The 26,518-nt window shown below is 36.2% G+C and overlaps 1 protein-coding gene across 2 annotated transcripts in view; it reads right to left on the bottom strand.

Moving 5' to 3' along the window:
- The window catches only part of conv (insulin like growth factor binding protein acid labile subunit convoluted), a 79,317-nt gene extending 61,278 nt beyond the window's left edge, over positions 1–18,039 (bottom strand). Inside the window, exons 1-4 of one of the 2 annotated variants that reach the window (XM_017610956.1) lie at positions 17,631–18,039; positions 17,384–17,544; positions 17,148–17,317; positions 16,941–17,093 (exon numbers count right to left, since the gene is read on the bottom strand). In XM_017610956.1, coding sequence (XP_017466445.1) covers positions 16,941–17,093; positions 17,148–17,317; positions 17,384–17,544; positions 17,631–17,731 — 585 coding nt within the window. In that variant the 5' untranslated portion in view covers positions 17,732–18,039. The remainder of the gene's footprint in view (positions 1–16,940; positions 17,094–17,147; positions 17,318–17,383; positions 17,545–17,630) is intronic. The other variant, XM_017610957.1, reaches the window with a different exon arrangement.
- Positions 18,040–26,518: the final 8,479 nt, after the last annotated feature.

The raw sequence follows: 26,518 nt of genomic DNA, 5'->3' as shown, positions 1-26,518 counted from the left end.
ATTTAAGAAGAAAATTGTAAGCAAAATTTATGTAGGAGTACGTAGCATTATGGGATTTCTTTTTATTAAATAATTAACAAATAGTAAACAAAACGCTGTTAAGAAATTATGCGAAAACTAATTGAGTAACATTAATATCGCTTCAGTGATATCATCACTCAAACCTATAGTCATTAATTATATATTTTAAAGTGGAGAACGCCCGCTCTACACTAACTTGCGTAGCGGGAGTTGCATGAATAGTTTTGTATAGCTGGTACAAGGTACTGTGAGTAAATTTTTTTGACTCCCAATAGTCTGCTAAATTGGCCTTCAAATCGCAATTTTCATTGAATGCTTCTATGATTGAAAATGCCTCTGTGGTATTTTCGCTTCTTGGTTCGTATTGGGAGATTTGGTTTAGTAGTGTGCCAAGCAAATTGTCACTGTCTTCATGTACTTCACTACTTGAATTAGCAGCAGGCTCTTGCGTCTGCAAAAAGATGTCAGAATACTTGCAATTGTANCAAGTTGAATTTAGTTTCTAAAACAAATGCCAACCCTCTTAAATAAGGTTCAGAAAAAAACATTTTTAACCCATGTAAATTTCTAACCATACTTTAATAATTCATTTGACTTGTTAAATAATTTGAGTTTAACTTTTTACACAGGTAGAAACCCTCTTCAATGTTATAAATGCACAACCTAAATATTTCTTAATAATCATTTGTTTGACGCCAATATTTCAAGCAGATGGCAATCCTGTTCAAATTATTTTTAAACCAAAAACTCGTTAAACCTTTTTCGTCTCACACTTGTATTGTGATACATATTTAAATTATCTAATACTCTTAATTCGGATTGAATTTAAAATCAAGTGGCAACCCTCCTACATGCTGTTTGGAAATAAAGTTTCTTCAAAGCAATTTTGATTTATATTCATATTGAAGTTATTTATTTAACCTTTTGCTTATATTGAATCTAACTTTGTAAAAAGGTGGCAACCCTCTGCAAAATATTTTCAAACCACAACCCTTTCCGTCTGACATCCATATCAGGATATAAATTTCAATTGTCTGCCTTTATTTAAGTCGAACATGCTTTTTGAAACAGGTGGCAACCTGTATATTATATGTAAATAGCAAATAAAGCCTTTTCAAATCAATTTCGATCGCCACTCATAGTGTAATAATTGATCTAACTCAAAAATAATTTGAATTACATTTTTTATCAGGTGGCAACTCTTTTTGAAAAAATTGGAAGTTATTGCACATCTACAGGCCAAGCCCTTTAATCTGGTACCTCATTTTTAAATTCGAACGAACGGTACACATCTGATATGACGAAAAAGTTTTCGCGAATATGCATTCATATGTACATACATACATAGATTACTAAAAGAAACACAGCAATCAACAAAAGAAAGAAAACTGCAATCAACATATGTACGTATGTATGTATTTACATACATACGTTGTGATTAGGTGTTAAATATTGCGCCATCTGTTACTCAAAAGCCGAAACACCTGCGCACACACATACATACTTTTTGTCTCTTTCTCTCACTTCCAGCGCATGCACGTGTTTGCAGCATGATGACGAAGTGATTTTGTATGTGAAATCATCTATGCCCATATATTTGAATATGCCCATATATTTATTTGTCAAATCAGAACAGACATTTAAGAAATTTATACTTAAACAACAATAGTATGAATAATAAAAATAGAAATAAAAATACGGCTAGTGCAATTGAAATTGTGTAGATACTAACAAAATAGATATTTTAAATTGTTCATTGAAATTCACAAATTTGTACTAAAGTAAATAATTAATAATACAAGGCAATAATATGAAAACAAGTGTGACGTATTAATTTAAGTTATTACATAGAAAATAATTTTTTATTTGCATTTGAAATAAATGTTTGGTACCAGAGAGGTGCAAATCTATTAAGTTAGAGATGTAATTAAACTCAGACAACGTCCTAGTAAATGGCGAATCAGCACTGTAGACTGTCTAAGAAAAGTTACCCACACCAGAAAATGTGTTGAAATGTGAATAAAAATAAGAACTGAATTCCTGAAAACTTATTTGACTAGTTCAAAATGTAACTAAAATTGTGAGTTTGTACCGAATGCACTTTCGAACTACATGAAGATACGATTGTACCAACTTTTCCACCACTTTAGCTAATCGAGCAGCTGACTGTGTGTGTCCACGAAAAAGCGGCAGCTCAATTAAAAGATTAATTGACTCAATTAAATTTCTCTCTGAACTTAGTATAAAAGCGACACATTCCATTAGTTATACCATTAATCTGAGTTAAACCCATGCCCAACAAATTATCAATAAAATAAGATTCCGTATGAGTATTGATATTTGACGGAGTTAAAAATACGTTATTATCTAGGTACTGCCAACTTATGTTGCTTAAATTAAAGTCCCCAAAAACACATAAATGGTTATCCCCAATAACATTCTGAAGGGCTAACAAATTGTTAACATGCGACTTATAGATACTTTCATTACTTAAAGGTGGAATATAAGAAACGCAAATATATAGAAAATCGAGCGCACCTCGAATCCGCACACATACAAGAATGATAGAATACAAGATTGCGCCGTCCTGGACGTTGACATTTGTGTACCACAAGTAAACAAAGAATAGAGCGAAAAGAAGGACGAGTTGAAACTGCCAAAGCAGTTCACTTTACAGCGAAAAACGTGTTTTAATTTTGCTAAATGTGAAAATATTGCATTTTTCACCTAATCTATTAGAGAATAGTGAACATTTTAGTGCACTCCATTGCTTTACAATTGAGGCTGCTTCAGCAAACGTTTTAGTGCACTCCATTGCTTTGCAATTAAGGCTGCTGCAGAAAACTGCAGCAGCATCTCTGCGGGATTGATTAGTTAACTTGCTAATGGAAGGTGCGTGGAGCAGAAACAAAATCCTTGTGAGGAAATGCTGTTAATATAATAATAGAGAAACATTTCGGGAACGGCTTTGCCGTGCCCTATGTACACAAAATGCAGCGATTCGTCTCAGCGCTACACTTGCATCTACGCTTCTTGCATCTTGACGGCTGTCGCAATATAACACACAGCACTTCATTGAACTAGTTTTTAAGCAGTCTTCAACTAAAAAATCACTCGCAAATTGCAAATTAACACAATTTAAACTTTTTCACTTATAATTCAAATTTCTCTTTAGCTGATTTGTAAACAAAGGTTTATTTACAAGTAACCACAACTGTCAAAATCGGCAAAATCAAAGTAGCGGTACCACTGACGGCGCCACCTTTGTTCGCTGCACCGTGGCACACATAATTGGTCAAGAAGAGTGTCATTCTCCTCCAACTGAATAAGTGAAGCCTGACGATTACAGCGGACTGCTATCAGAACACCGCTGCCCCTGCTACAACCAGTTTTAACCGCATCTCTGTCTTTTAAGGCTGGTATGCAGCTCTCAAGAAAACCATCAAGAAAAAAATTGCCATTATTTCGTGTGCCTGCAGCCTGTTGGCTCGCTCTTTCCTCAAGAAATAATGGAACGGGCATATATTTCTGTTGCAAGCATGGGTTGCCTTGTGCTCTTTTTTCACAAAAAACTTTAGGAACCCGTAGTAGAAAGCGTANGCCATTATTTCGTGTGCCTGCAGCGTGTGGGCTCGCTCTTTCCTCAAGAAATAATGGAACGGGCATATATTTCTGTTGCAAGCATGGGTTGCCTTGTGCTCTTTTTTCACAAAAAACTTTAGGAACCCGTAGTAGAAAGCGTAGCAAATTTATTAAGAACTGCGTACTGCCTCAAGAAAATTTTACATAAGAAAATTTCTTAGCCATTTACTTCTTAGTCCCGAAGCGTTTTCATAGCAGATTTTTACAAGATTATTAGGACAGGAATGAGCTGCTAAATCTGTGGCGATTGATTTTCCTCCTTGCGAAAAGCACGAAACGGACGAATAAATACATTAACTGTACGGTGACCATCCATCCTTTATTTTAAAGGACAGTCCTTTATTTTAATCCCCTGTCCTTTATAATTTTTGCCAAAATAACGGACGCCATTTGTCCTTTATTTCTTAAGCTGTCCTTTAAATTAGCTTTGAATTTTGCAGAGGTAGATTTTTAAACATAGAATATGAAAAAATAAAAATGTCCATAATAAAACAGAATGAAAACCTTCGTCAGTTTGCTTCGCACCCTACTTAAGGGTCACGAATCCATGATAATACTGATAAGGGGAAATTTATGTAACTGAAAAAAAAAAATAAAAAATTTAACCAATATTTAGACATTTTCCCAGAAAAATTAACATACTTTGAGTAAAACTCATTGTTGACAAAAGCACAGGGAAAGTTGTGCCCAGGATCGTGTTGCACGCTGAAATATAACAATAAACTCCGCTCAATTATGATAAACGCATTGTGGCAGCAAAGGATGGCGAAGTCCTTGATAAGGATTTGGTTTCATTTTTCAGAATCGGTTAAAATCCGGTTACAGCGCCTTTCGAGAAGAGGAACTTGTACAATTTAATACTATAATTAACTGGCAAATATTTGATCTAAATAACTATCATACAAGCTGTATGTTCGTATTCTAAAATCATTGCGAAAAATGTGCTTTATTTTACGTTCGTTAATATGGTCACCGTAATTAACTGGCCAAATCTCAGGCTTCAGCAGTTCTTATATGTTATGTTCACTCATGATTCAATAATACAAGGTTCGATAAACTGACAGTTGTCTCTCTCGCACCGCTCCCTTAGCAGTGGCACCGTGTTGCTTCTTTGCAATTTTACATGGAAACAGTGTAGCTTTGGTGTGAAATAAAAGTATAAGCTTTTGTGCAATATCTTTATTTGTATATGCATATGAAGCATATTTAACTGATGAAAACATATGCATTGGATGTTTACATCAGTCTCATAGTAGTCTTATTTAAATTTTGAGTCATTTTGCAGTTTTTATACGGCTAAATAGCATATAAATTACGTAATTCACGTAGATATATCAATATTACGTTCAACATTTCGTTTAAAATGCCAGATTTCCTGCAAATACATTAGAATTTACGAAAGGAATTTCACTACTAATTGCCTACTTTGCGTACTTTTCTACTACCATTTTCGAAACGAGGGATTGCATTCTTGCCCATTCTCTGTCCTCCGTAAATGCAACCTTTTGTAAGGGAGTGTCAAACCGCAGCTGTCAATAATTATCTAACCTTGTATTATTGAATCATGATGTTCACTAACGCCCAGCTTAAAGTTTATATACCTAAGAGAATCCGCACTTTCTTTTAATGAGTTTATAGCATAAGATGGGTTTCTTGTGTATGCCTGTATGCTTCTCCACGTATCCAATAATAGCTCTGATCCAGTACTCCATGAACTTACAGGATTTTACACGAACTTACAGGAAGTTGCAGGAAAAATGTTCCCGTACTCCAAAATGCTCCAAAATCCTGTAAATGAGAGCGACTTTTGGAGAGTTGTGTAGAGAATGACGTTGCAAGATTTTACCCGAACTTTTTCTTCTGGTAAAATCATAAAAAGTGTCAAGCAATCACTGGTTGACGTTTTTACAGGAAAAATCGTTTTTTTGTTCCCGTTTTTGTTGTTACTCACTTTTTACTCTAACTTCAGAGAATAATTTTGCTGTTTGACAGTTTTACAGGATTTTTCACGAAAAGTATTGGATCAGAGCTAATATTATCAGTCGAAACAGTCGGTGAGAAGGAAGACTAATGAAGCCACTTATAGCGTGCAGCTACCTCAAGCTCATTGCTCTCACCCGAACCCACTACGCGCGTTTGCTGTCGCCTACGCATTCTCTTTTTACTCTCAGCTACAATACAGGCAGAATCAACAGAGCCCGGCGAAGTGTTCAATTGGTGCGAAGTAATAGTCGGCAATGGCACGTTGTTGTGAAAAACACCCCACTTTTCGTTAGAAGAGCAAGCAGCATTTGAACTACCACCAGATGAACGACCAGGTAACTCGGAGCTAATACGAATGCTACGCAAAACAGACGGAGAGATAGACTCCGACGCAGCAGCAACAGTGGACGCAGCATTCGATGACGTCTGACGCAGAACATCAGCACAATTGCCGGTAGCAGACGTAGGCACAGCTGTTAGCATTGAGTGAGCAATTGCGAGAGAGAAATGCCAAAACTCATATAAGAATATGTAAACAATGCAGAAAAATGTGTTATTTTAATATAACATGGCCCAATTTTGCAGGAATCAATAAATATACAAAGATTGATTAATTAGGAACACGTAGCAATAATTTTGGACATGTAGCCCTTTAGGTAAGTACGATTTTAGGCACATGAAAAAATTGATGTATTAACAGTATTTGCAATTTCATGTAGACGAAAAGGAAGGTGTACAGCAAAGCGAGTTTTTGGACTCGACCTAAAGCATACATTGTAAAAAGCCATGCAGAGTGCATATTTAAATTTGGGGACGGTAGCCAACCACCATAAACTCCACAGCTGTTGACTCCACAGCTTTGATTTGACGACTTTTGTACCATCTCCGAGAGGATGCATGAGTGTGGCCTCTTTGGAAACAAATATTCTATCCAAGTAAAACATAATTTAAGCTGAACTTTTAAATGTATAATAATTTGGGCACTGTTTTGTATTAGGTGGCAGCCTTATCCACTGGTGCATTACCTCATACCAGCACTAAAAAGAATCAGGTACTAACAAAAATAAGTAGGTAGTGAAGTTTATGTATCTATTTACATAGCTCGATTTGGTGTTTAATGCATCTCCTTGTCGGCAGAACTGCTTCCACTTTTCCGCCAGATTTGCGTCCGTAGGAAACGAAAAAAAACTTATATCGCACGCTTTCTTTTTGTTTTCACTATTACACTTTGTCGCGGCACACTTCATTTTGCTTTGTAATGTCTCAATAATTGTTTAAAACCAAGCAGAAATATTAACGCACAAATATTAAAATTGTTATTTGCTTTTTTCGTATGCTCACAATCAACAATTGCACCAAGATGATGTCACGCACACAGCTGATTCTGTCAAAATCACAAAGAGCGGATTAGCGGTACCGCGATTGGCGCAATCTCTATTTCTCTCAATCGTGGCCACTGGTAGCGCAGATGTGATTTGAGCAGCAGAATCAACTGAAGTGCGAAGAGGAAATGACAGATCCACACTTATCAGCTGGGTTCGAACATTGGCTTGAGGTTTTTCACATGATGATTTATAGTTACATGCGTTACACATTTTTTCACGAACAGATTTAATCTCAGCAGAAAGTGCGGCCACTGCAGAGGCCAACTCATCGTGATGCATGCTGTTAAGTAACACTAGTAACGTTAAAGACGGACTGCATGGTTGAATTTTTATTGGTGTCAAAAGCAACCTCCTTAAGCAAAGAATCCACATCAGATTGAGTCGAAGAGTTCGATTTCAGCGCCGTTGGCGTTTCACTCAAGGTGAAAGAGTTCGATGCACCTTGCACATTACACTTTGAACTGTTGACGATCGACTTTATGGCCACAAATTTGAATTTGAGATTAAAGGAAGCACACGCCAACTACAAAGTCAACGCGAAAGTTCTATGTGGACTAGCCTTAATTATCAAATACTGTTTAACACCCCAAATAGTAGTTTGTATTATACTACATACATACATATGTATGGGGACTAAACCAGGAATATTCATTTGAAAATGCTAATGTCCTACTCATTTATGAAATAAAATACGAAATAATGATTTTTATAAATATTATGTATATTCTCATTTATACATACATATGTAACATAGTTACTTAGCCGAATTACTTAGTAATTACTTGTAGGTAAGAATATAAAGACAAATTATTTATCAGAAGCATTGCCCCTTACACATTGAAAAAAAAGTAATAAAAGCTCTCAAAAAAGCAAAATGGCTGCAGCGGAAAAAGGGTTTGAAAAACCGCATAAATTCAAATCCGCATAAAAAAGAACCTATGTACCTACCTAGTAGATAAAACTGGTCAAAATAGCACGCATCTATTCTTCCGTGCATGAGAATATATACATAAATAAATCCATACATATGTGTATGTATATACATATCTGCATGTGTGCATACAATCCTTTACTCGAAATTCTTAGTTGATGCAATTTTTATCCCATACATTTTTGCTGACCAAACAACCCGTTTGCCTGTTTAATCTGCTTGCCTCATTTGCCCCGCTCGTTTACTCGCCTCGCTCGTCTGCTGCTGCAAATGAGTGCCTCGCTCGTAACCACGCCCTCGCGAGGGCAGAGCTAATGAGGTCCTCGTTTGCTGCCTGCCCTACTCTTGCGCTGCCCTCGTTGGCTTACTCGCTCGCTGGCTGCTCAACGCGTGCGCTCGTACTTAACGAGTGCTCGTTTGAAAACAGCCTCGCCTGTTGCTCGTGAGTTGCGCAAGCTCAGAGCAAACTAACGAGCGAGCGAGGGGCTAAAATGATTGCAGCTGCTCTTATGTGGTGCGTTCATATTTTTCACGCCTGTTAANATGTATATTCTCATTTATACATACATATGTAACATAGTTACTTAGCCGAATTACTTAGTAATTACTTGTAGGTAAGAATATAAAGACAAATTATTTATCAGAAGCATTGCCCCTTACACATTGAAAAAAAAGTAATAAAAGCTCTCAAAAAAGCAAAATGGCTGCAGCGGAAAAAGGGTTTGAAAAACCGCATAAATTCAAATCCGCATAAAAAAGAACCTATGTACCTACCTAGTAGATAAAACTGGTCAAAATAGCACGCATCTATTCTTCCGTGCATGAGAATATATACATAAATAAATCCATACATATGTGTATGTATATACATATCTGCATGTGTGCATACAATCCTTTACTCGAAATTCTTAGTTGATGCAATTTTTATCCCATACATTTTTGCTGACCAAACAACCCGTTTGCCTGTTTAATCTGCTTGCCTCATTTGCCCCGCTCGTTTACTCGCCTCGCTCGTCTGCTGCTGCAAATGAGTGCCTCGCTCGTAACCACGCCCTCGCGAGGGCAGAGCTAATGAGGTCCTCGTTTGCTGCCTGCCCTACTCTTGCGCTGCCCTCGTTGGCTTACTCGCTCGCTGGCTGCTCAACGCGTGCGCTCGTACTTAACGAGTGCTCGTTTGAAAACAGCCTCGCCTGTTGCTCGTGAGTTGCGCAAGCTCAGAGCAAACTAACGAGCGAGCGAGGGGCTAAAATGATTGCAGCTGCTCTTATGTGGTGCGTTCATATTTTTCACGCCTGTTAATACACGAATTCGTAATAAAATTAAATGACTTCATATTATAAAATTACTCACATTTCCGGCGTTTCGTAATCCATTGCGGTGTATTTTATTTGAAAGAAATCCAGTCCCTTGCAGTGGCAGTCAAAAAGAATAAATTAAATGTAAACCGCCGCAATTGGCAAATAAAACGATCTTTTCACTTGTCATTATTGACTGTGCATACCTTTGTGTGCAGAATTCGACTGATCTGGCCACCACTTAAATGCTCGCGGTAAGAAACTGGTGTCGCTGAAGAGCGGCTGCCGTCCAGTGCTCTTATACTCTCCCAATTTTATATACATATGTTTGTACCTATTTTGTCAACCCATGTACTTGTACGTAACTATATACATAAATATATTGTATGTAAGCACAGTTAGCCGTTACCAGCATTCACTTAGCTTTGCTTTGCTATATATATACATATGTGTCCAACTTTGTAAAATAAAATAGAAGTGTTTCTAATCGTGTTGAGAAATAACGTGTTTTATTAAGCTTTGTACAGAACACTTTGACTACAGTTGATGACACGATAATGACAATTGAACAATGTGAAAAATTGTGCAACAATGCACGGAAAACGCTCAACGTCGAAAAGCTGCAATCACAACAGACGGCCAGTTGATTCACTACTTGACTCTCACACCTGCTGTGAGAGAGCACTGTTCAACAAATTGACATATGCGAGCACTGGAACCACATTTCCCGCTTATTACTGTTACGATTAGGAGTGTCAAGAAGCTGCAGAGAAAAGAGGTGCCACCTCGCGAGCCATGTAGAACCGTTATAGGGAACTGAAGAGGGAAGCTAGACGTGTTTGCCGCAATAAGAAGAGATAGGTCGAAATACGTGTGTGCGAAGAGCTTGAAGTGCTAGCCGACAGGAAACACAACCGAAATTTTTATCAGACAGTTAGGCGACTTAAGGAAGATTTCAACACTCTTGTAGGAACAACCATGGCGACCTAGTGATCGATGTCCAGAATGGACTTAAATTATGGAGGGAGCACTTCTCGATGCTTTTGAATGTCATCAGCACTGAGAGTAGTGGAGAAGATGAACCCGAGCCTCCAGTCGATGACGATGGAGTCGATGACCCAGCGCCTGACTATGACGAGGTACGAATAGCCATTATGCTGATGGAAAATAACAAAGTTTCTGTAGCTGGCAACCTGGCAGCCGAGCTATTCAAGTACGATGGTGAGGAGCTGATAAGGTGCATGCCGGACGACTGGAATTCAAGTGTGCTTTGCCCAATCCACAAGAATGGCGACCCCGCCATACGAGCGAACTATTTTATCGAGCGTGTTGTGTGAAAGACTGAAGACCACCATCAACGAACTGATTGCGCCGTACTAGTTGGCTTCATATCTGCTAAATCCATCATAAATCTCGTATTCGCAACACGTCAAAACTTGGAAAAGACCCGTGAGAATAATTTCGATTTCAAATCCGCTTTCGACAGCACGAAAGTCGTCTTTATTTCGTGGTGTCTGAATTTAGTGTCCAAACTAATACGGCTGTGTAAAATGACGTTGAGCAATACCACCGTCAGAATTAAGAAGGATTTCCCTAGACGTTTGATACCAAACAATGTTTCAGACAAGGTGACTTCCTTTCGTGTGATATCTTTAATCTGATTCTGAAGAGAATAAGAGTCGCAGAACTGAACCTCTCAGGCACAATACTTTACAAGAGCGTAAAATTACTGGCATATGCCGACGATATCGACATTGTTGGTAGAAATAAGGGCTACGTCTTTTTTGCCTTCTCGGAGTTAGAAAGAAAAGCAAAGCGTGTGGGTTTGATGGTGAACGAGTACAAAACGAAGTATTTCCTGTCATCTCACAAATAGACAGAGTATAAGCATCAATAACAATGAAATCATCTGATGAGGTGGCTCTTGGAGTTTTCGATAGAAAGATTCTGTGAAAGATTTATGGCCCGTTCCCATTGGCGGAGGTAAGTACTGCAGGCGATGGAACGTGAGCTCTATGAGATTCACAACGCCATGGATATAGTACAATAGCTACGCTGACTTGGTCATCGTATGAATGGACAGAAGCGCTCCAACTCTGAAAGTGTTCAACGCGGGTCGCGATGGTGGAAGATAAAGGCCCTATGGAAAGACCAAGTGGAGAAGGACTTGGCTTCACTTGGCATTTACAATAGGCGTCAGTTTGGCACAGAAGAGAAACGACTGACATACTGCTTTGGACTCAGCCAAAAAACACTTAGGCGGTTATAGCGCCAAATAAGAAGAAGAACTTTGTGCATCCTTGATGCATTTGCTCAAGCGAGGAATGGACCAGGCTCATCAGAAATGTATGTCTTGTCTGACAAAAGATTCAGTTGGGTATTTTTATTTAACTTTATGACTTTGGCTTTTACAAATTAGACAGATATGGGAACATTATACTTTCTCCGATTTGTGTAAATCCTTTTTGGGTACTCGCATTGTTTAAAGTTTTCCATTTCCCAAGTCCGGCTTCTATACTTTTTATCTTTACTTTTGCTTTCATTTTGACTAATTCTGATAACGGTTGATTTGTTTATTTTAAACTCATCACATATGACTGGATTTTTGTAGAAATCGTCAAACGGAACGGTCGCATAGATTTTGCTCGCGTTTTATTAATTGAAAAAGTAAATATTAAACGTTCGAAACGCAAATAAACGTTCCTCCAAAACGCAAATAAGCAGCAAAATAGTCTACCGAAGCAGACAAAGAAGCACTGAAGGAAGGAGAGCTAGGAATTCCAGCAACTGCCCTACAAGACATCTGCCGGTCATATGACTGGTCATCTGACCGGGAGATCTGCAGCCTTTTGGAATCATATTTTACGTCAGAATTGCAGGGATTTCTGAAAAATCTGACCAGTTCTTTTGTGTACATGTGATCTTGCATCCCTTTTCATCATATGGCCTCGATTGATGTCAACTTAAGGTCTCTTTTTTACTGCCTTAAAATTGTGGGGAAATTTTCACAGCGTTTTTTATGTGTATTGGTTTTTGTTTGAGTGTATTGAGAATCGGTCAGTCAAAAATGTCCGTTTCTTGTAGGGTGGCCTGCTTTGCCAAATCCAGGCTTGCTTCGCTGCTACTGGCGCAGCCGCTGCGCTGCTGAGCGGTCGTTAGTTACCCTACAAGACATCTCCGGTCATATGACTGGTCATCTGACTGGGAGATCTGCAGCCTCTTGGGATCATATTTTACGTCAGAATTGCAGAGATTTCTGAAAAATCTGATCAGTTCTTTTGTGTACATGTGATCTTGCATCCCTTTTCATCATATGGCCTCGATTGATGTCAACTTAAGGTCTCTTTTTTACTGCCTTAAAATTGTGGGGAAATTTTTACAGCGTTTTTATGTGTTTGGTTTTTGTTTGAGTGTATTGAGAATCGGTCAGTCTAAAATGTCCTTTTCTTGTAGGGTAAGTAAACATCAACAAGCGGCTGCTTATACGCTGAGTACAATTGAACACAACGAGCCGGCGCGATTGTGGATAGCTGTTGCCTTGCAGGTGGCTGTTCTAAAGGGATTTATCTACCTGCAGAGCTTCGCTGTCGCTATTGCTACTCTGCCCTGGTGATTTTTCTGCCGGTGACTGCGCGCCTGATAATCGTTCTCTGTGAGTACCACAGTGATTTATTGCTGAAAGGCAAAACAAAGAAACACCCGATTTACATGATTCAAGTACTTGAAAGCAATTCTTGCTCATTCTCTTTTGTGTTGTCTATTTGCTTTTACACGTTTCAATTCTGTTGAATTCAAGTTTTTGGTTCTTTAAATGGGAAGCAACGAAAATGCCAAAAGCAAAGCAAGAAAGTTGAAACGACTTGACGGTACAGATGCGTGTACTCGTCCCCTTTCTTCTCACCCCCTCTCTTCCACATGCGAGCAGAGTTGAATTCAATACTTGAACTGTGTAAAAGCAGTCAAAGCGAAGGCATAAGTTAAGTGATAACCTTACTTAACAGTGCTGCCATCACGCGGGGATTAATTAGGATATTTTAATTTTAATTTATTTATTTTATTGTTGCGTAGTTTTTACTTTTGCGGGTGTATATTTTTGCCATACTCCTTATGGTAAATTGTACATGATGCCGGCAGAATGTAAAGAGTGTACTGCGAAACTGCTTTAAGTAGACGAAATGATATGCTCTGGTGGGTGTGGTTATAATTTTTGTTTGAAATGCAGTAACATAAAGANTAACAAGCGGCTGCTTATACGCTGAGTACAATTCAACACAACGAGCCGGCGCGATTGTGGATAGCTGTTGCCTTGCAGGTGGCTGTTCTAAAGGGATTTATCTACCTGCAGAGCTTCGCTGTCGCTATTGCTACTCTGCCCTGGTGATTTTTCTGCCGGTGACTGCGCGCCTGATAATCGTTCTCTGTGAGTACCACAGTGATTTATTGCTGAAAGGCAAAACAAAGAAACACCCGATTTACATGATTCAAGTACTTGAAAGCAATTCTTGCTCATTCTCTTTTGTGTTGTCTATTTGCTTTTACACGTTTCAATTCTGTTGAATTCAAGTTTTTGGTTCTTTAAATGGGAAGCAACGAAAATGCCAAAAGCAAAGCAAGAAAGTTGAAACGACTTGACGGTACAGATGCGTGTACTCGTCCCCTTTCTTCTCACCCCCTCTCTTCCACATGCGAGCAGAGTTGAATTCAATACTTGAACTGTGTAAAAGCAGTCAAAGCGAAGGCATAAGTTAAGTGATAACCTTACTTAACAGTGCTGCCATCACGCGGGGATTAATTAGGATATTTTAATTTTAATTTATTTATTTTATTGTTGCGTAGTTTTTACTTTTGCGGGTGTATATTTTTGCCATACTCCTTATGGTAAATTGTACATGATGCCGGCAGAATGTAAAGAGTGTACTGCGAAACTGCTTTAAGTAGACAAAATGATATGCTCTGGTGGGTGTGGTTATAATTTTTGTTTGAAATGCAGTAACATAAAGAGACATGAGATAAAAATAATAACAGAAAATATTAATTTGAAATGGTTCTGTAATCAATGCGCGTTGTCAGACACAAATACGAAATTTATTGCGATTAAACATTTAATCAATAAATGTGAACAATCAAAAATGAAAGCTTCTGATGTGAAACAGATAGTTGAGCAAATAATTAGTAATAAATGTTCGCAGATAAAAAGTAGCAGATTTCAACTCATTTTTGGAGCATAATATTGAGGTAAAAATGATCGCTATGAAAAATTAGATCATAAGTGATGTGTCTAAAGAATTCCAAAAGAGTAATGAGTTGCTAAAGGATTTACGCGTAGCTAATGATAATGGTAATACGAAAATGACATATGCTCAAGTTACCAAGGTTACGGAGAGCGCAAGTAAAATTGTTATTAAACTGAAAAATAAAAGCAAAAAAGCTAAGGAAACAAAGGATGCACTAAAAAAGTAGTAGAGCCTACGGACGGCCTTGTAATGAAAGTGAAAGAAATAAATAGTGGGGGAATAATAGTGGAATGCAAAAATAAAGACGCTTGTAGCAGGTACAACAAAAAGTAAAGGAGGGCATTGGAAAAAAAAATTTGTATAGGAAGCCGTCCTTGAAGTGAAACTAACTTAATACTTTTACACTAACAGGTCTATTCTGCGCGTTACCGAAGATTTTGTAACCGGGAAATTTTATTACCAAAAAATGTTACCAGTTCTTGTCACCGCGATTCTAGGAACGTTGGTAATGCAGTTAAAATATTCAGCGATTCAGCTATGAAGAATTGTGCAAATTCTGGCATTGCATATTTCACGGGGCAATACTTTGTTACCAGCTTATGAGATGGTAACAAAATTTACCGGTTACAAACTTTTTATTACCAGCGCAGAATAGACCTGTAAGGAGCGCTTTGAATGAGTAAATACTAATATACTCGGTATTTAGTAACATCCAAAATACTTAGTAAATACAATTTCTCCCATCACTGCTATGTATGTACAATGTACGTAGATACCAATATTTTAGGTTCCTTTGCTGGAAGTCCAGCATTTTATCATAAAAAAACTCGAGGAAAACTTCTAACCTTTATGCATCTCCCAAACAAACAAATAATGCTATACACTTGAAGCTCTGAATGTACGTTCGGGACAAATGTACCAACCCGAGAAAATTTAAAAGTCTCCGTACTATTTGAGCACACCTGATACATGTAAGTATACAGTTTAATTGTGAAAATAATGAAAAGGTAAAACCTTAAATTTTTTGCCTACTTTAGTCAAGAGCTGAATCAGTGATCGGACTAAAAAAAAAATTGTGGTAGAATCTGGAAAAAATGTGGTAGATTTCAAAAAACTCGGGTAGATCTCAGGTTTTGGATCAAACTTTGTACAAACATTAAAAAAAATCCTGCAAGGTTTCACCTAAGTTGCAAACATTTTAATTAGAATCTAAAAAAAAATTATTTTAGTATAATAANAAAGCGAAGGCATAAGTTAAGTGATAACCTTACTTAACAGTGCTGCCATCACGCGGGGATTAATTAGGATATTTTAATTTTAATTTATTTATTTTATTGTTGCGTAGTTTTTACTTTTGCGGGTGTATATTTTTGCCATACTCCTTATGGTAAATTGTACATGATGCCGGCAGAATGTAAAGAGTGTACTGCGAAACTGCTTCAAGTAGACGAAATGATANTAGATTGAAATTGCTAAAAATTGCGTTGAGTTTTGGCAATATCTTTTCTTGACAGTGTAAAGCAGTTTCTTCCATATCAAGATAACTTTCGAACATATTTTGAGAGATTTCTGCAACCTTGCGGAGTGCTGCACGTTCCAGAAACCGCTACTTGGGATTTGCCGATTTTGACAATTCTCAAGGAAAAGTAAACCACGCTTTAGAATCTTTAGATGCACTGAAATTTGCTAATACTTTCACAGAAATCGCCGTTTTTGAACACTTGTTATAAATCATACATTTTGCAATTTAACACAATAAAACCACGTATCCTGTCGAAAAATTCGTTATTGAAAAAATTTACTATTTTACAGATTATTTTATCCTTACATTTGCTCTTGTTGTTAATGTTTAGTGTTGGACAATTTTTGCTCTTAAAATTAAGAAAATCATGTCGAGCAAAAATAAAAATACTCCAAAACGCGAATATGTAGTAGATTTCAGACCTTGTGTGGTAGATGCTCAAAAAAGTGGCAGATCTACCACAATGTGGTAGACGTCCGATTACTGAGCAGAATCAAAGTGGAAAAAAGTAAAGTTGCAAATAGATAAATTCTCTTAATATGAGACACAATTGGCAGTTATAGCTATAAGAAAGTACGAGTCCGGACTTTCCATTTTTACCAAATATTAGTTAAAGACGACCCTAGTAACAGATTTGAGAGAAGAATTGAGGTATTTTCGTTGTCGGAAAGTACCTGATTTAGTTATATGCTGTAGTATGTTGGACAAACAAATTGCAAACAAAAAAAGCTGAGCATATTTACATACACAATTTGCAAAATTTTGTAAGTATAAACAAAATTAAATGTTCGTGTTGTTGTCAGAAGTCGACAGTTCTAATAATTTTAGTCCGAGAAATACGGGGTCATACACAACATACTTAAGTATAAAAAAATTTTGCGATATATACTTAATTGCGTCCGAATATATTTCTTTCTTTCTACATACCTGAAACGCTTCAATTGGAACATCATTTAGTGGCCCGTTAATAATTCTCAGAACTTCCAACTTGTTTCCAATATTTTGATTCTCAAAAATGTTTTTATTGACATTTTTCAATGAATGGCCGTCAATAACAAGTTCCTTTGCATTTCCTAATATCTGTAAATATAAGATTATTTATGTAAGCTTTTATCAAAGATGTCAAGATATCACCCCAAATGACAGCGGTGTAAACGATGATAGATTGCTGTGTACAATACGCAGTTCCTCTATAGTTTTGTTTACACCAAAAAAGGGAAAGTTCTCAATTGTTGCGATTGGCGTATCAGTAATGGTAAGTAATCTTGGGCTTACTTTAGAAAACACTGGCCCGTATAGACGTACTGAAAAGAACCCCGCTTATGTTAGCGTGTTCATACATAGAGGAGTTTGTAAAGTTTTTAATTTACCAAAATGTCCTTTAACAATTTCCAAATGCTCCACTGGTGTGCCTAAAGCTCCAAGGTTTTCAAGCGCAACCGAGAGTGTCGCTAAGTTTGAGTTTTCACATTTCACATAGATACCCGCATCAGAGTTTCTCCAGCAAGTGCATGGGTATATGACTAGAGCCCTTGCCAAACAGATAACATTATTTGATTTCACATATGTACAAATGGACACATAAATATTTATTCAAAAGCGGTTTTATGCACTTACTTTGTCGGGCACTTGTATTTGGGCTCGTTAAATGCATATTCCAATTTTACCAATGCACAAAAGGGCAAAATGAAAATTAAACAAAGCAAAAAGTTATTCATAATTCTTGCTTAAACCGGTTTCATTTGGAGAAAATTCGACATTGACGCAAATGCGAATATATGTATGTATGTATGCATGTATGCAGCTACTTTGTGGTTCGTTGCTTAAGTCTTTCGTTTTTTTCACTTTGAAGCAATAGAAACTGATTTAAAATTTTGTTCAAATGTTAACTGAATTTCCTAACCTTGGACATGAAGCAAAATAATTAATAGCCTGACTCCAATGAACAACGAAATGCCAACATATTACAAAATTGTATTGCTTGTGTTTCACTTCTAAATCATGTCACTGATGTTGGTTTTTACCACATAGTGAAAGAGAAAATGTACCTGTGGATCGCATAGCATTCAAATTGAGTTCAACACACGGTTGCCACTTTGCTAAGATTTTACCAAAAATTTTAACTTTTTTCTCTTAGGTAATGTGGTAACTTCCGATCTCATCTGGTAACTTTAAGATTAAATGCTCAAACACATTAAAATAAGTATTATGAAATATCATACAACATCTTCGGTAAAGTTTGATGCGCATAGCTAATTTCTTATGGGAGGAATTTATTTTTGATGATACATACAATGAGTTTGATTGATGGTATTTGTACACACATTCAAATGTGTGGACGCTAGGGTGGTATTTTTTTTCGTCCACCCCCAGAACTGAAGAATTGCGAAAATTAAGAGATCCATATTTTTTTATTTTGAAATTGATTAAAATTTAATGGCCCGCCAAGCTTTAGAGTATATTTTATATAAAGATAATGCATTTTCCGTAGAATTAGCATAACATCGTTAAAAGAAAGATATGGATCGAACAAATAATCGTCTAATTATAAAGTCATCATGCATATCATGTATGTCATGCTGTTACGAACACACTAAATAATTATTTTTTGTATTCAAGAGAAAATCGGCGCTGAAAAAACAGTGAGTAAACATTTAAAGTTAAATATGGGCTAATCCAGCGAAAATTATACCGCGTAAATAAATAAAAAGTCCTATATCTAACTCATTTATAGTCCGATTTGGCTGCTACAGAAACAATTTTGCCAAAAATGATCTCGTTAGATTGCGCCAGGGTCGAGATATTTGAAAAGCCGTATTTATGCTTATATTATATGGGCTAATCAAGCGAAAAGTATACCGCATAAAAAATAAAATAAAAGTCCTATATCTAACTTATTTATAGTCCGATTTGGCTACTTTTTACAACGCTTTTATCAACTTGCAATGTTGTATGTCCAGACCACCATACTATAAATATATCAAAGGTATTTATGGCAAACCTAGTCTAGATATCAACCTCGTCGTAGGTATCATAGCAAAGACATAACATTAGAAAAACTCTAGAGATAGATGTCGCCTTGCCAGAAGAAGTTAAAAATATGCACTACATACGCTACAGCGGAAATGGACGACACGCCATTTCTTTAAATGAAATTAATTGCTGCTATATGTATGTATGTACATATGTAGGCATATTCTAAATGGGAGCAAACAACATTCTGCTTGCAGTCTTCTGTTCTCTTTTCAGTGCAAGTTGAATTATGTTAGTATCTATTGCAAAATTTTATACAGACAAGATTAAAAAGTATAAAGTAAATTTAAAAAAATACTTTTTAATGTACCACGCTTTTATAAAAGGACTAAAATTAGAAAATAATATTTCTCAGTCCCATAGAACTTGTTTTGATAACTTTTGAGTTTGAAATCTTAGCAAAAGTCATTATAAACAATTTATGAGATTGAAAATGAAAAGCGTTGGGCGCATGTAATAGGTCTGATTTGAAATTGAAGAGTAATATATGTATGTATGTGGGTAAATTAATAACGACCGCTTAAAATCGATCTCAAATTTGTACTTTCGCTGTAGAAATTTTAGGTCTATGTTATGTATGTAGTTTGAATATTGTCAATTAAATCTAATGCTTTGTTTTGCATGCGCTCCACGTTTTTCGTTTTGAATCTCATAAATTGTTTATAATGACTTTTGCTAAAATTTCAAAATCAAAAGTTATCAAAACAAATTCTATGGGACTGAGAAGTATTATTTTCTACTTTTTAGTCCATTTATAAAAGCGTTGTATATTAAAAAGTTTTTTTNTCTAGAATTTTTTACAACGCTTTTATCAACTTGCAATGTTGTATGTCCAGACCGCTTTGAATGTTGTATGTCCAGACCACCATTTATACCAGCTGCATTTTTTTGTAAGCGAGCGACAAAAGAACGCTCAGCTCGGGTAAAATTTGCTTTTAGCTACTTAAACAACCCTGTTGGTAGCTGGCAAGAAAATGTGATTAGTTTAACGGGATTTAGATACAAAAACCTATTTAAATGAGTAATTATGCGAGGTATTTGCGCAATATATATACTTTTTTTAAATATAAGTCACAACAAAAATTTCCCTCTCCACTTTCCCATTAACAATTCACAATAGAGCAGTTTTTTCACTTACCAACACTAGCCTTCAGGTCGCGTATTTTTTAACCGACCTGGCTGAGCTCGGATAAATAGCCGAGTGTGTGTTGTTGCTTTGCGTGTATTTCGTCATTTAAGCGAGTGTTCTTTTGTAGCTCGGTTGCAAAAGAATGCACCTACTATAAATGTAGCAAAGCTATTTATGGCAAATTCTAGACATCAACCTAGTCTAAATATCAACCTCGTTGTAGGTATCATATCAAAGACATACATTTAGAAAAACTCTAGAGATAGATGTCGCCTCGCCAGAAGAAGTTAAAAATATGCACTACACACGCTACAGCGGAAATGGCCGACACGCCATTTCTTTAAATGAAATAAACTGCTGCTATATGTATGTATGTACATATGTATGTGCAAGTTGAATTATTTTAATATCTATTGCAAAATTTTATTCAGACAGGACTAAAAAGTAGAAAATAAATAATATAAAAAAAACTTTTTAATATACAACGCTTTTATAAATGGACTAAAAAGTATAAAATAATATTTCTCAATCCCACAGAATTTGTTTTGATAACTTTTGATTTTGAAATTTTAGCAAAAGTCATTATAAACAATTAATGACAGTGAAAATGAAAAGCGTGGGGCGCATGTAATACACTTGAATTGATATGAAAAGTAACATATGTATGTATGTGGGCATATGAATAACGACCGCTTAAAATCGATCTCAAATTTGTACTTTCGCTGTAGAATGTTATGTAGTTTGACTATTGTCAATGAAATCGAATGCTTTGTACTGCATGCGCTCCACGTTTTTCGTTTTCAATGTCATTAATTGTTTATAATGACTTTTGCTAAAATTTCAAAATCAAAAATTCTGTGGGACTGAGAAATATTATTTTCTACTTTTTAGTCCATTTATAAAAGCGTTGTATATTAAAAAGTTTTTTTTTTATTATAATGTATACTGGCTATTTATGTAAACAGAAACATTTTTGCCAAAAATGGTCTCGTTAGGTTGCGTCAGGGTCGAGAAAGTTTGAAAACCCGTATTTATGCTCTGATTTGTTTCACATTGGGCACGTTTTGTTGAAACGTAGTAGGACATAGATTAGCAAAAATTTAAACCACTGGTGGCGATGATGTTAAAATAAAAAGTACGTTCCACATAAAATGCACGTTTTCTTCCCGTTAAAAATTCTTTCAAGAATAATAATAACAAAACTTTTTCAATGGAAATTTTAGTAGCGTAATTCCAGGTAACGTCGTCAGATAATTCAGCTGATTTAACATAACGTCGCCTTAGAGTGTAAACCTGCTAACGACCAAAAAACATATTTTACTGTAGAGGCAAAACACTAAATATATCTTTAACTCTTAGTCTAAGGGGCAAATCCTACATATAGTAGTAACTATACGTGAAGTATTCCTCTTTCAAATTAATAGTACAAAGACCACATATAAGATAATTTAAGTAGGAACTCAATAATGCCAGAAAGTATGATACATATTATTCAATGATGAGGTAAATTGTTATAGTAGGCGTGGTAATCTTCAGGAAGTAATCGTTTGAAATACTGGAGATCTCATACTTTCTGCGAGCAATCGTACGCCTACTCTCGTATAAATTCGGAAGGTGAGAAAACGGCAAGGAAACAGCTACTAGGGATTTTCTTTGCGGTATTACTTCCCATTCGTTGGAGAATCTTAGTTTTAAATGAATGCCGCCACTTGGTGTAGACCGTAGGGCTCCTATATCAGTTACTTTAGCAGCATCTTTGCCGCGACCGGGACGAATGCTATTAAAGAATTGAACTGTGTTAAAGCTTTTAAAGAACGTGTAACTAAGATAAGTTACGTCATATGGTTTTGGATTTTTTCTAGCTGATCTACATACTTCAATGTATTCTGCAGGAACATGGATATCTCTTTTCTTAAGTGCTCGTTCGATAGTGGTATGGATACAATCAGCTTCCATTTGGGTATGGCCTACTTCAAGAAACTTTTTCTCAATAATGATATTGTTATTTATAGCTGTGGATAACAAAGCATTAGCCATAATACTGTTTCGGTTTTGATATGTGCATTCGTCGGAACTATTATTTGGTACTACATTTTTTTCTATCAAATCTACCCACACGCTGGAAAACTCTTCTGCATTTAATCTTCCTTCTTTTTCGTTCCACAAGTAACAATAATTTCCTTGAGATATAAAAAATTAAAGCTTATTCGCTGGCTATTACCTTGGCTTAAACGCATAAAGTAATACTCTAAGATAGAACAAAATCGAGCGACAGAAGCACAATATGTTGGATTTAGCAGTTGAATTTGAACTGATTGTACTTAGCAGCTTTACTCATCAAACAATTTTTGACAATTATATTTTTATATTGACGTATTTTTTTGCTTGCCAACTGCGAAATCGCCTACTCCTTCGAACTGCATCAAAAGGACAATTTTGCCAAAAAACGGATTTAGCAGGTTTACACTCTAAGCCGACGATAAAGCAGAAACGATTTTTACATTTCCAAACTTGTAAAATTAACCTTAGACATTTCCAATATTACTATAAAAGCTTTTATACAAATAGTCTTGCCAAATTGGCAGAGTTTAGCAATTTTGTAATCGAAGTCAAAATCCACTTCTACTTTTTGTAACGTCACGCCAGCGCGTAAGTTTACTAATATCTTTAAATCGCTTCTACAAACAGTTGTAATTTTTTTACTGAATAAGGGGTGTAGGGTTAATACTATTTACTATTGTACTTTGTTCATTTTTGTACTTTGTTATTTTTGAAATTATTGAATTAAGTTCTTTTTCAATTAATATAAATCAAAAAGAAAATTTTTGTTACTTCAGAATTTCTTCTTCTTTGAAACTTAAAATACATTAAATTTAAATTAAAATTTTATAAAAGTAAAATTCTTTTAACTATACCACAAGGGGCAATTTAATTGCTATGCAAATCTAGAAAAACCTTCTTAAAATTTTGACCTTTTCCATTCTTTTTTTAACATTTTGTCATTTGAACGTCAAGTAACGCCAGTTTGGAAATACCTATATGAATTACTCTACGTGGATAATGTTTTTTGAGAAAATATTTTTGAAATACTTTTATGCAATATCAATAGATTTAAATGCACAGAATGTCTGGACCCTCAATGGTGATGTTCCTCGGTTGATGTCCTATAGAAGACAAGGGCTGACATCGTCGTCATCCAAGAAATGCGATGGAAGGGGCAGGGCAAAAACGACTGGCAACTTGCGCCATCTACTACAGTTGTCATGTAAAGGAGCGCGAATTCGGTGTTGGATTTTTGGTAGGAGAGATATTCGGTCGCCGCCTAGCGCAAAAAGCAAGATCCATCAACATCTCGCTCATTTGCGCTCTCCTTTGACATAAGAGAAGGACGAATCATCCAAGAATCTCTTTTATGAGCGCTTGGACCGCATATACAAGCGCTGGCCCACATATTATTAAAATCGTACTTGGTGATTTCAATACTAGGGTGGGAAAGGAAGGGATCTTTGGCCGCACCGTTGGAAAATTGAGCCTCGATGACGATACGTCCGATAGCTTGCTGAGGTTGATCGACCTCGCCGTCGAAACGTGTTAATAGGCAGTGACAGGTTCAGTGTTGCCAGAACTTTTTGGACCAACCGGCTAAATTGGCAAAAAGCCGGCTAAAAGCGGCTAGATTGTTTTAACTAAATTTCACATGTTTTATTTAAATAAATCACAAGTAGAAAGACTAGTTTTTGGAGAGAAGCTGCATATTCAAGCTGGAAAAAATTTTCCAGCAAGAATTTGCAATTAGGAAAAACATGATTGTGGCACGTGGTTGGATTTTTTTTCGACGATAATTTGAAAACTAATTAATTAAATTTAATTAATTAATTTGAAAGTTAAATTTAAAAATTCACAAACTTGAGCGATTTAAATTAAAAGTGTAAAGAAAATACTTGTTTACCTAATTAAGCTAGTTAATTCCAATGAATCGAAAGGTAATCGTATTCTTCGGAATCGGAACGCTATCTCAACCAGAGTCGACAGTTACTACGCCAAAGAAATTGAAACGTATGTTGAAGAAAGTCGGACTAACTAAAAATATACTTTTAGATCCAGTTTTTTGCCCCTCTGAAAGAATTTTAAAAATACAAATTTCTTATGCAAATGTATTTTCTTAAGCAAATGGATGTATAGAATTGACAACAATAACCACGCCGTCGAGTTTAAATAGCGGCAAATCAGCTGCACTTGATAGTAGTTCGTTGAATANGTGTTGAAGTCTAGAAAACAGAAGTCTAATGAGGGGATGTAATGATCTCCGAAATAGCTGCTATAACTTCTACCGCTTAGACTTTGTTGCTTTTTAAATTTTTCCTAATAAAAAATCGTGGTACAAAGCTCAATAAAAGTATTAAAAAAAATAAAAAATTCCAAATAGTTTTTTTTAATCAACAATTCAAAATTTTTGCAGTGTTTTGGAAATTCTTTTTCTTTGAAAATTCTTATTTTTCTTTGAAATTTTGCAACAACTCGGTGCTGCCTGAATATCATTGAAAAATATTAATGTTGGTAAATTCGGTGCCCACTTGAGGAAGCCTTACCCACTAGCTTTTACCCGCAGGTTTCACCCCACGTAAGAAGGAGTTAAAGCGGTCATGTGACTTGTGGTTTCGAAGTTATGGCTGATAAAAATTCTAAGCCTATGTTAAGTGCTACGCCCCTTTTAAAAACTCATTTATATATATCTTACTATAAGCACCTACCATAGATATATCAGCATACCAAATGTCATATTTATGTGACCTATGGTTCCGAAGTTATAACTGGTAAAATATTCCACGCCTTTGGGATTTGCCACCCCCTTTTACAGTCTCATTTATATACGTACCTTACTATACATACCTACCATAGATATGTCTGCATACCAAATTTCCAGCTCATGTGACTTATGGTTCCGAAGTTATAACTGGTAAAATATTCCACGCCTTTGGGATTTGCCACCCCCTTTTACAGTCTCATTTATATACGTACCTTACTATACATACCTACCATAGATATGTCTGCATACCAAATTTCCAGCTCATGTGACTTATGGTTCCGAAGTTATAACTGGTAAAATATTCCACGCCTTTGGGATTTGCCACCCCCTTTTACAGTCTCATTTATATACGTACCTTACTATACATACCTACCATAGATATGTCTGCATACCAAATTTCCAGCTCATGTGACTTATGGTTCCGAAGTTATAACTGGTAAAATATTCCACGCCTTTGGGATTTGCCACCCCCTTTTACAGTCTCATTTATATACGTACCTTACTATACATACCTACCATAGATATGTCTGCATACCAAATTTCCAGCTCATGTGACTTATGGTTCCGAAGTTATAACTGGTAAAATATTCCACGCCTTTGGGATTTGCCACCCCCTTTTACAGTCTCATTTATATACGTACCTTACTATACATACCTACCATAGATATGTCTGCATACCAAATTTCCAGCTCATGTGACTTATGGTTCCGAAGTTATAACTGGTAAAATATTCCACGCCTTTGGGATTTGCCACCCCCTTTTACAGTCTCATTTATATACGTACCTTACTATACATACCTACCATAGATATGTCTGCATACCAAATTTCCAGCTCATGTGACTTATGGTTCCGAAGTTGTGACTGACTAAAAATTCCACGCCTATGTTGTCTGCCACGCCTCCTTTAACAAACTCATTTATACATATCTTAAGATAAGCGTCTACCATAGATATGTTTGCATACCGAATTTCAAGTTCATGTGACTTACGGTTCGAGGTTAGATCTGATTAAATAATTCACGCCTATGGGAGGTGCAACGCCCCCTTTTCCAATACCGCCCATATTTTCCCATAAGTATGGAATTAATTTTATTTGTCTCGACAGCAAGTTCCAATACTCTACCACAAATATTTCAAGAGGTATACAACAGGAAAATTTTAGCTAGTATAGGAGATGCCCTCTTTTCCAGTACTGCCCATTTTTCTCTATGCCTATAAACTTCCCGGGGTAAAAGCAAATAGGTGTGCAAAGTTTCTTGCGATTCCGTGCCGCGGTTCAGAAGTTATAAGGTAATAAACAAACAGACATTCACATTTATATATATAGATATATAATCATTCATCTAGAACCTTATCGAAAACCTACCTGAAAATCGAAGTTACCGTTTTTGAAATCGCCACTTGCCACGATTTTGAACTTCACGTATTCTAACTCGGGAACACGCCCCCAAAATAGTCTAATCGGAGATTCCATCGTTCAACACCGATTCAGTTGAATCTGGTTCAAGGACAGCATGTATATAGGATTCACATTCC

Source organism: Rhagoletis zephyria, unplaced genomic scaffold (assembly GCF_001687245.7).
Source record: "Rhagoletis zephyria isolate East Lansing unplaced genomic scaffold, Rhagoletis_zephyria_1.1 Rzeph_scaffold_00354, whole genome shotgun sequence".
NCBI classification, from domain to species: Eukaryota; Metazoa; Arthropoda; class Insecta; order Diptera; family Tephritidae; genus Rhagoletis; species Rhagoletis zephyria.
The sequence above is the reverse complement of the archived record's forward strand: the minus strand, read 5'-3'. Positions and strand labels throughout refer to the sequence as shown.